The sequence below is a fragment of the Seriola lalandi genome, unplaced genomic scaffold, assembly GCF_002814215.2.
Source record: "Seriola lalandi dorsalis isolate HSWRI2012SDOR001 ecotype SW California unplaced genomic scaffold, Sedor1 jcf7180002054872, whole genome shotgun sequence".
NCBI classification, from domain to species: domain Eukaryota; kingdom Metazoa; phylum Chordata; class Actinopteri; order Carangiformes; family Carangidae; genus Seriola; species Seriola lalandi.
Genome location: NW_019525425.1, coordinates 836,777 through 847,719, shown reverse-complemented (window position 1 = coordinate 847,719; position 10,943 = coordinate 836,777). Strand labels below are relative to the sequence as shown.

Genomic DNA, 10,943 nt, shown 5'->3' with positions numbered 1-10,943 from the left:
GATGTCAGTTGTTGTTTGGTAATCCCCCCTCAGCACAGTAACTTCTCGGTGATTAAAACTGATCTGCAGCCAGCACTTGTAAAGCAAACAGTTCGTAGTTGCAAGGGAAACATCACTTCGAATTAACATTATAATGAGATTTATTACTTGGAATATTGATGTTTAGAAAACGAAACCTGTGTCATTACTGACATGACATTTTTTTTTTTTACATTAGTTAAAATAATGGGAATGACTCATGGCTAAATGCGCAAATACATTGAAACCGGATTTTAATGGTGTTGTATCTTTTTCTCACATATTATAAAATGGTTACGAATAACATATTTTGCGTCTCCATGATAAATGTACAATTACCCACAAATAAACCGCGCTACTCCACCTAACTGGGTAAAGACGCAAATCTTGCAGAACACTTATTTAAAACGAACAGAGTTACAGGGTGAAGCTTGTGCTGATTACAGGACACACTCTGGATTAAAGGGGATGCGAGGCGGGAGGCTGGATATAGAGGATGGATGGATGGATGAATGGGGCTACGGGGAGGAGCGCTCCCTCAAAAGCCAGCGGCAGTGTCGTGCAATGTAGCAGACCAGCCTGAGCAGAGCAGCGATCAAACAGGGCGCAGCATCAGGGATTCAAGCAACTGCAACTACAGGAAGAGGCACCAGGAGGCCCGAGCAAGGCAGGTAGGATGCTATCTAAACTGAGCAACATGTGAATCTAAATACAAATCCTCATCTCCTCATCGGTATTATTGTTGGGTTACATGCGTTTAATACAGCCGATTGATTGTGGTATTAATATGTGATCTTTAAAATGATGGTACAGCCGCACTGGATTTTGTACTCCTGATGACATTCAACTTTTTTTTTATCAGTCTTGTTTACAGACACAGAAATACATTGTAGATACGAATTCTAGTCTGCATACATGTCTTTGAATTTTCATTTTTAATATACGGTTTATGTATTCGCAGAGAATCATGAAAAAAAAAGTTTTATTCGGCTGATCATTGGGCATGAGCTGGAACAGTGGGCTACGTGTTTATGGTGTGATGGTGTCAGTTATACACAGCATTTGTATTTATCATAAGCTTCAGGTACAGATATAAAGAGGCGAGTTGTCACATATACAAATGAAAAGCAATATTCTTGAATTATATAAACTCAGTACACAGTCTGTGGATGGTTATGATACAGCTGTGCCTTCATAATTCAGCTGTCAGCTCCCAAATGCAACAGCTTTGACTGAAAATGAGAGGGTTTAATTACAGGACATGCAATGACCTGTTGCCCCACCCAGTAGCTTTATATGAAGCATGGTGTTCAACACTGTGTGTGTGGGGGGCCACTGTGTTACACCCCAAAAGTAAACTTCAAAACCGGCTTCGCAGCACACATCCCATGTGATAGACACCCTGTAATATATGGGACCATGGGAGACAACACCCAGTGATGAACCTGACATTACTGCCAGTATCCACCCCTCGTGGTTTCTGGCACCCAGAAAAGTAAGGTTTGGCTCCATGTACACTGTGACCATTTTGGCTTGTATGTTATAAAAGTGGCTGTTCTTTCAGAGAGAAAAAAAATACAACAAAATTTATTTGTCTGTCAGCAAAGAATAAGTATGTTTGTGTGTTTTGAAAAACAGCTTTGGAAAGTGACAGTAACTGCTATACAGTAGTCATGGAATCCAGTAGAGGAAGAAAACATCATTGTGGTAAAGCCAGAGGTGTCACACATATGCGCTCTTGCATTCATATCATTGTCATGACATGTTTACTGTTTAATGAATATACAAGATTATAACTAATGACAAACTGCACTAATGTTACTGCTGCTATGAGGCCAGTATCTTCTATTACCCCAAGGTAATAGAACAGGTTTCTGCTTCTACGTTCTACTACCATGACCACTACTACTTGTTCTTCTGCTACTAATCAGTGTTAGAAAGTAAATTTACTGAAGAACTGTACTTAAGCACAGTTTGACATACTTAACTTGTACGTTACTTATTTCCATTTCATTCCACTTTATACTACCACTCCACGACATTTCATGGGTAAACATTGTACGTTTTACTCCAGCACATTTAGCTGACAGTGACAGATTTGTGAATTAGGAGTTTAGGCGGATAACAATAATCTTATATAATGTGATGCATTGTTTTGAATGAGCTCTACCTGAACCAGCCATAACAGCGAAACACTACTTAGATGTTAATACATGTTAGTTCAACAATCCAATAATAGAGCACTCAGGGGACATTTTTACTTTAGTTGCTTCGCGTACATTTTGCTTTACTTAAGTAACATATTATAGTATTTTTACTTTCTTTCTTTTCTTCATAGTTTTTCCTGAAGTAAAGGATGCACATCCCTCTTGTTATTTCTCGAAGCAAAAGTAAATAATCTTTTGACCACAAAGGTATTAAGGAGGTCTTTTTATTTTTTATTATAGAGCCTCAAACACAGCATGCACTGTGCCAAAGTTCTATACAAACTTGTGTCAAATACTTGTGTCACATCCTCTTCAGTGAGTCTTCTAAACTATACATTCAACATTTTGAGTGTCTGTTACTGAAATTAAACTAAACTAAAACCTAAACGTGATGTGCTGCTAAACATGCAGTTTCAAAGCTTATGCCAGGTACATTTTATAGCATTTAGTCAGCTCCTCTCTGTACTGTGACCTGTTTCTAGAGGGCTGGGCCACTTCTGGTGTGATTTATTTTAAGCCCTCCCTTTGATGAAGACAATCCACATGATGTGAAGAAGAAAATGAGTGGACAGCAATAGTAGCATGTTATTATGAAGGCCCCAAAGTGGAGTCAGAGCCCATGCTTCCCCTGGAGTAAAATACAGCCTTCAAGGCAACTGGGTGGCTTCTCTTGAAATAGCTTGGGTGAGTGGAGGCAGCCAAGTTATCCATTACGGCCTGTGACCATGTGGAATAGGTTTTTCTGCCAGTTTTCCATCACCACCCATCCCTTTCGAGCACTGGGTGCTCCAGCTGGTGGGAAAACACTGTGGACTGTACACTGGGGAGGAGGGGACCGGTGGAAAACTAGTCTAATGGAGACACTCTGCTGACCTCCCATGTACAGTACACATGAAGCAGTTTCACAGTGAACACTCGAAAATAAATATCTCCCATCTTCTTTGTAATGGATGTCACACTGACACAGGACAGATAAATGAAAACACAGAATTACTGTTGTGCCACTTTTACAAATTTGGACAGTTAAGTCAATATTTACAACTAAGAGCTCCAGGAAAAGCTGAGGAAGACTGTGTGATACAATTGAAAGCTCTGTAAAAAGCTTGTACATGGACCTTGAGTTGTGACTGTGTATAAAACTTGACCAAGTAGGTTTATAACCATGACCAAGATCTTTCCCAGACCTTAATCCAGTTTTTAGTTGTCTAGAATGAACCATAAGGTCAGTAGAACTTGCTCCGTTCAGGTGAATTGAATTGAATAGAACAGATGAGACAAATGTTCATATAAAGGCTCATATAATTAATTAGTAACAGTTTTGGAGGTCAGTGAAAACAATGTCATCCTACTGATAGTGGTGCTAGAGTAAATAAAATGCTCATTTGTTTTGATTTGGACAGCAATGATAAACAATTTGTTCTGTTGTTTAGGACATTTTTGACATATTGAGGTGAATTATTACCAATATATGAACTGTATTTGAATGGACTGAGGGGCTGTGGATCAGAAAATGTCCCAATATCCCAGTTAAATTATGGTGCTGTCATAGTCTATGGAGCAGCAGCAGGATGTGTCTCCAGATGTCATTGTCACCCCAGTCTGTCTCCCTGCTGTTCAGCTGAAGCATAGACTTGCTCAAATTCACAAGCTTAAACGAAGCTGTTCAATATTGGAAAAGTACAGTATAACTTACCACAGGGATGCAATACAATCTCACTAATTACATGAGGGGCGTGGCATTGTAATAAGTTTATATTGTTTTCTCTGCTCTTGTTGATCTTATTTGCCATCTTGGTCAGTATTAATATACCTTATGTACCCTTACTGTCTGTCAGAATGTGTGTTTTGTAGTCATCCATCTGATGAGTAACAGAGGCTGAATCTGCTGTGGGTGAGTCAGAGGGCATTCTGCTGTAAGCCTCTCTCCAGTGTAATAATATTTTCCCAAAAATGTGATCATGAGGAAACTGATGCTTTCAGGAGCTCTCCTGAATCCAAGCATACTCTATTTCTAACCCTTCTTTCGTCCAGGTGCCAAGTTTTTCTCTAAGTAAACATACAATTCTGTATGTATCCCAGATGACATTTATTGTGATGCATGTCAAGGCTGAAAGCAATATCCGCAAATCCATTAAAGGAGCTGTTAAAGGGACTAGAAGCCTTTTAGATGTGAGAGAATAAAAAAAGGGCATTGCTGTAGTACTCTCTCAAGTCATTAACTGAAAAGAGCTCAACAACAAACAATGCATTAGCTCATCTCCAACTTTCTTGTCTAATCAGTTATCTCTGACTTTCATCCATACATTATTTTTATTCTATTCTATTTTACTTTAGCCTTGTTTATTTTGTTTAATTTGTTTTGTTTTGTGTTTTTGTTTTCTTTTGTTTTCTTTTGTTTTCTTTTGTTTTCTTTTGTTTTGTTTTTTTAATTGTTCTTTTGTTTGGTTTTTTGTTGTTTTGCTTTGTTTTGTTTTTGTTTTGTTTTTAATCGTATCACATCTTCGGGACATGGAGTTTTCCCAGTTGTCATGGGGTTTTTTCAGCCACCATGGATTAAGAGTTCTTTAAGTGCTAAAAAAAAAACTCCATGTGCAGAGAAAAATTGTGTGATACACTCGAAAGTTCCATAACAGAAACTAGATGGACCTTGGTGGTGGTGAGATTGTTCTGTAAACTACTATTTCCAAGGTCAAGAATGAACTTCAAATCTCAGCTAGCTTAGTTTTCTTGAGTTACGTTTGCATAAAAACAGGCTGAAAGCTCGATGTTGAGCATGTAAAGTGCTCTGTTGCAACAGATAATGTTTGATCATAAAACTTAAGAAAACTGAACCAACCATAGCAGCTGCTTGTTGAGGACAAAATCAGAAAACCAAAGCAGTGTGGCACAAAGACTTTGGAAGGCCCAAAATAAGAGTCTGACTGAACGTCCAAGCAGAAAATGTCTGAGTGGTTCTGGTGAATGTCCAGGGAAAAGGAAAATATAACTCACAGTGTTAACTCAGACAACCACATCTCAAAAATAGATCTTCCATCTAAAATGGACATTTCAGCCAGTGAAATCAAGAACTTTGTATCAATAAAAGCTCCAACTCTTGCTCTGCTAATCCCTAGGATAAGGAAGAGCGGAAACAAAAGTAAACCAGTGTTACTCTTAATGCAATCAAGCAGCTCCTGTTTACTTTTATGTTTTTTCTATCTTGTGATGCTTGTGCTTTCCAAACTAAAGAGTTTGTCAGTTTTCAACTTTTTGTTTTCTCTCATGGCAGCTAAAAAGCCTCAACCCAGTGAAGCAGTGCCTGTGGATGGACAGTGAAGGCACCCATGGCTTCACAGGAGCTTGTGGATGCAAGAGACTCTGCCACTGATAATAGGAACCCAGGAATGGAGAGTGGTGCTGTGCCGAGCAGCGGTAAAACTTGTCCTGTCCACACCCCAAGTGGGGAGGATACAAAGAGGGGCTTTCGGAAAGGCATAGGGAGGCATAATGACTATGTGAAGATCTCTGTGCCAGAGTCCAAGGTCAATCGTCTGCCCATGGAGTGGTGGAAGACATTTATCGCCTTCTTTTACGCTGGCTTCAACTTGGTCCTGACCACAGTCGTCATCACTATAGTCCACGAGAGGGTCCCACCCAAAGAAAGCAGCCCACCTCTTCCTGATAAGTTTTTTGACTATATTGACAGGGTTAAGTGGGCATTTACAGTGACAGAGATCAATGGCATGGTGCTGCTGGTCATTTGGATAATCCAGTTGTTCTTCTTCAGATACAAGTAAGAACCTTTATCTACTGTCTATTGTATAAACAGTTTTCTGTCAGAATATGTGTAGTGATTTTCTTTATTTTTTTGTGGTTGGTTACTTTTTTGTGGAATTTGTTGACAATTCATGAAAAACATCTCAAAATTGAATGAGCAGAGAAAATTGAACTCCACTGCAGAAAAAGACTACAGTTTTTTTTGTCCTTTTCGTATTGCACAATTAAATATTTAACTGTTTTCCAGTTATGTCAATGCTTGGCATATTTCTTCCTGTTACTCAGGAAATGCATAATATTATCTATCTGTCTATTGAAGCTGCCATCAGTGATTAAATCATATTTTTGTCTTTTCTACAGTGGAGTTTTCCATGTATGACTGTTCAACATGAGTACTTTAGAAAGAAGTCTTTGCTCTTTAGAGCTGACACCAAAACCCGTAGATAGCTGAACTAAATTCATCTTTTGACAGTGATTCTTAGAAATTTGCCTTTGGGAATAAAAATACAACAAACAAAAACCTGACAATTAAATGGACTTAGCAATGCAAACAAAACCACCAATAACATTTTTAATACTGTTACAGAATATTAAAGAGGATTTCTCCTTGTCATTAAGTAGTCTGGTTAATAAAAATTGATCGGCTCAGATGGAGCCCTCTGGTGTAACCTGTTGACTAAGCACACTGTGCAAGATAGTCTCCAGAATTTGGTAGATTTAAGTAGATATTTGCCACTTTATATGGTGTAACCAGGGGATAACATTTCTGCATTCGCTTGATTATGGCTAATACTTTGTCCATTTGCAGGTCAATAGCAAGCAGGCGGTTCTTCTTCCTCATTGGCACCCTGTACCTGTACCGCTGTGTCACTATGTACATCACCACCCTGCCTGTACCTGGCATGCATATGACTTGTGCTCCTAAGGTGAGTAGCATGTAGACACCAGCTGTCGCTGTTCAGCCAGGTAACTCAGGTGCACCCTCTGGCACTCATTTTGCGGAGCCACGCAAGAGGTAGCTATAAAAAAATAAATAAATACATTTTTTTTAAAAAGAGGCATTTTGACTTTTCACTGCCTCAAGATAGATACCAATGATATTGAGGTGCATCATTGTTTGATCAGAAACATGTGCTCCTGGCAGTTGTTTGCTGGGCTGTGTAGTGCAAAAGGATCAAAGGTTGGACGGTTTAGTAGCTGTTTTTTTTTCTCTCAAGAATTTGATATGTTTCTGACAGTGTATGAAAGCCTTTAGCTCCTTGTAAGAAATGACTTGAATGAATTGTCAGTAATTTGAGCAGCAGGTACAAGAGATATGCCCATGTCTAGTTGATGATACTCTGTAACTATCTTTCTTTGTCTTTCTTCAATTCCTCTTAATTTTGACTACATGTTTATATTCATGTTGCCTATAAAGTTGAAAGGATAAACAGAAACTAGAAAAGTAATTCAACATTTTTGGAAAATAAGATCTATCCCACTAGGATGTCTGTATTTTAAATATGACGCTACAGGGAGCAGCTAGTTAGCTTAGCCTAATACAAGGAGTGGAAACAGGGGAAAACAGCTAGCCCGGTCCCAGGTCACAAAATCTGCCTACCAACAGCTCTGAACATTATCTGGTTCGAGCTTCTCAAATGTAAAGATTTGCTGCTTTTCTTTGATTTACCTCACTGTAAATGGAATATCTTTGACAACTAAACTGGTTTCTTTATTTTTAAAGCACACATGCTTCGCACAAGGCAACAACTTCAAAATGAGCAGTAACTCAATAATGTTACTGCTGATCCCGTGTTTATCTATTTCTCCCTCTTCACATCCACTTTCTGTTCTCCACCAGCTCCACGGAGACTCCCAGGCAAAAATCCAGCGAATTCTGCGGCTGATTTCCGGGGGAGGTCTTTCCATTACAAATTCCCATCTCCTGTGTGGAGACTTCCTGTACAGTGGACACACTGTGATGCTCACCCTCACCTACCTGTTCATCAAGGAGTGTGGGTACTCAAAGCAGCGCTTGTTTGTTTGCTTGCATGGAAACAGTTACTGCAATGTCCCATGAATAACTTATGTGAATGATATTGTCTGTCCATACTCATCCTATATGGCCCACAGTATTTTAACATACAGCTACACATGGATCTTCTAGGATCTTCTTTTGTCATGCTGTATGACGGATATACACTCAGTTGCCTGTTTATTAGGTACACCAAACCAAAGCTGTCTTATACAACATTCCTGCAATAAACTGTAACTTCACGAAGGTTGTAATTTTAACTTTTAATTTAAACAGTTTTAGAGAGGTGTTGAGTCAACTTTATGATCACTTTGAAGGCTGTAGTTTCTGATGCTGTGAAATTGTTGTGTTATACTTAGAGGTGTCTTCATTATATTGTCCACCCCACTTATATCAATAAGGTTAGACAAACACTTCTCAGTATAATGCAATGCAATTAAACAGCACAACAAACTACAGCCTCCTAAATAGTCGACTCAAGACCTCCCTAAAATTATAAGCTTTATGGAGTTAGGATTTCTTTGCAGGGCTATTGTATTAGCCTGCATCAGTTTTAGCCAGGTGTACCTAATAAATTGGCAGCTGAGTGTGTGCTGGGTTTTTTTTTTTCTGGTATAGCTGGATAAAAAAAAATGTTACAGTGAAATGTTACAGTCTGGCTTTTTTGTCAGTGGATACATGGAAGTTCAGACCACAAACAGATGCTGCCATAAATATTGCCAACACTCTTGTCATTTCTTCTCCTTCTGACTCCAGACTCGCCGCGGTCGTTTTGGTGGTACCATCTGATGTGCTGGCTGCTGAGTGCCGTGGGTGTGGTGTGCATCTTGGTGGCACATGAGCACTACAGTGTGGATGTGGTCGTGGCCTATTTTATCACTTCCCGCCTGTTCTGGTGGTACCACACCATGGCCAATTTACAGGTCTGAACACAGAGCTCAACACTGGGTGGCTGTTTGTGTGTGTGTGTGTGTGTGTGTGTGTGTGTGTGTGTGTGTGTGTGTGTGTGTGTTGGGAGTCGAAGGGAGTAAATAAGAGCTTTCAAAGCTGAAGGCTTCCCTCTCACCAAACCTTGTTACACATGAATCATTAGGCATGGAGGGCGTTACTGTCTGTCTGGTGACATGTGGCTGTATTTTGTTAAGGAAGTTTACCTCAAGTGTAAAAGTTACATGTCAACACAAGAATTTTTAGTGTTTATGTTTAAAGGAAATGGTCTCTATATTATATATTATTATAAACTTGGAGTAAGTTCTTTATTTTTTAGACTGTGTGTCAGAATTTCCTGGATGTCATTTCCTACAACAGTCAGTAGACCTTCAAAATGCTGAATCTCTCCCTCTACTGGCCAAATTGTAAGCACACAGTTGAATTGGGATTTCAGTGGAAATATGTGTTTTTAGCTTCTTGTCAGTTTATGTAAACTAACTGTTTCTAAATCTTATGCTGTTTCTGTGAAGTGTCTTAAAAATATATTTTTAATAGTTTTTGCAGCTCAACACAGAAACACTGGGGAAATAAATAGAGGGAATTCTGAACTAGAAAGACTAATTTTGGAAGATACCCACTCGATTTGTCTAACTCAGTCTGCTAAAGCCTCTTACTAACTTATGAACCACATCAATTTTGGAATATATTTTCTCCTTGAAGGACGACTGTGGATTTTTTTCCCCCATATTCTCTTTTGGAAGTACATTAGATAGGAATCTTAATGGTCAGTCAGAAGAGGACGAGCAAATAAATTCCAACCCTATCAACATTGTGTTTGCACACTCAGATCTTCACACCAGTTATATATTGTATCTCATCACTCTCAGAAAGATTATCTGCAACGTTCCCTTATCCAACTAGGCCACTGGACACAACACAGTAATAAGAACCCTGAGTCCACATGCTTCATCCTTGTGATGTGACTACCACTTACTGGAGCTGCACATCTCTAATTTAACATGCAATCACACCTTTTAAATCACATAAACAAGTGACATTATGACAAAATGAAGAAACTGGCCTGTTCATTAGCACCATGTTGAGCTGCATTTCTTGCAAGGAATGTAATATAATGAGCACATTTGTTTATATTACTATATAATTTTAAGGATAACTTTTTTTTCTTGACAGACTCTGAAATGCTCGCCTAACAACTACCTCACCAACACCTGGTGGAATCCGCTGTTCAACTTTCTGGAGAGGAACGTCCAAACTGCAGTGCCGTGCTCGTATAGCTGGCCCATCACCTGGCCTCCTGCCTGCCTTAAGAACCCCTGCAAGAAGTACGCTATGGTACAAAGCACACGAGAGGAGTGACTTGACCCTGATGCAGTGTTTCCTGATAATCCACTGTAGTGGTATTCATTCATTCAATATTGTCTACTGGACAGGAACATAATGGTACCAAATGCATAGTTACTGTATGAAAGAAACAAAAATGTGCCTAGAAGGAAAATCATATTGTCTGGGTTCCTTGCCACTGTAATTTATTTGTGAGATAAACAAAGTTGTTTTTGTAAATGATACTTGTATCAGCTCCTGGTGAATTTCAGAAATGAACGGACAGTTTGTTGCAACTGACTCGCAGGTTTGTTGCAATATTTGCAAGACTTTGATTTTGGATCTGCTACCATAACTCTTTCATACTGTATTGATGGGGTTTACCTCAATATGATATCAGTGTGCTCAAGTCACAAGGTGCCTTAGTGTGTTCAACGTCAGTAGGTGTACCAAAACTGCCATTATGAGTCTTGGTGTATTTGGGTTTTTTTTATTACTATTATTATTATTATTATTATTATTATTAATAATAATTTTGTATTCATTTTAGCAGCCTTGAGTGTGTATATCCTAGCTGTAGTTTCAACATTGTTCTATTGTATTAAAATGGAACCATACCAAGGCTTCATTGTATTTTCTGATTTAATTAAATAATCATTATGCTATACAGTACACCG

The 10,943-nt window shown here is 38.9% G+C and overlaps 1 protein-coding gene across 1 annotated transcript; it reads left to right on the top strand.

Annotated features, from left to right (window-relative positions):
* The first annotated feature begins 539 nt into the window (after nucleotides 1-539).
* On the top strand, nucleotides 540-10,938 carry sgms2a (sphingomyelin synthase 2a). The gene is made up of 6 exons (XM_023428187.2): nucleotides 540-689; nucleotides 5,494-5,997; nucleotides 6,790-6,907; nucleotides 7,822-7,975; nucleotides 8,752-8,918; nucleotides 10,117-10,938. Exons 2-6 carry the CDS (start codon nucleotides 5,549-5,551, stop codon nucleotides 10,300-10,302), a joined length of 1,074 nt encoding a protein of 357 aa, XP_023283955.1. The 5' UTR covers nucleotides 540-689; nucleotides 5,494-5,548; the 3' UTR covers nucleotides 10,303-10,938.
* Nucleotides 10,939-10,943: the final 5 nt, after the last annotated feature.

Bases quoted from the DNA above. Each gene is read 5' to 3' on its own strand.
- sgms2a (XM_023428187.2), top strand. From the start codon at position 5,549: ATGGCTTCACAGGAGCTTGTGGATGCAAGAGACTCTGCCACTGATAAT. The intron at 5,998-6,789 runs GTAAGAACCTTT...GTCCATTTGCAG, and splicing joins TTGTTCTTCTTCAGATACAA to GTCAATAGCAAGCAGGCGGT. The intron at 8,919-10,116 runs GTCTGAACACAG...TTTTCTTGACAG, and splicing joins ACACCATGGCCAATTTACAG to ACTCTGAAATGCTCGCCTAA.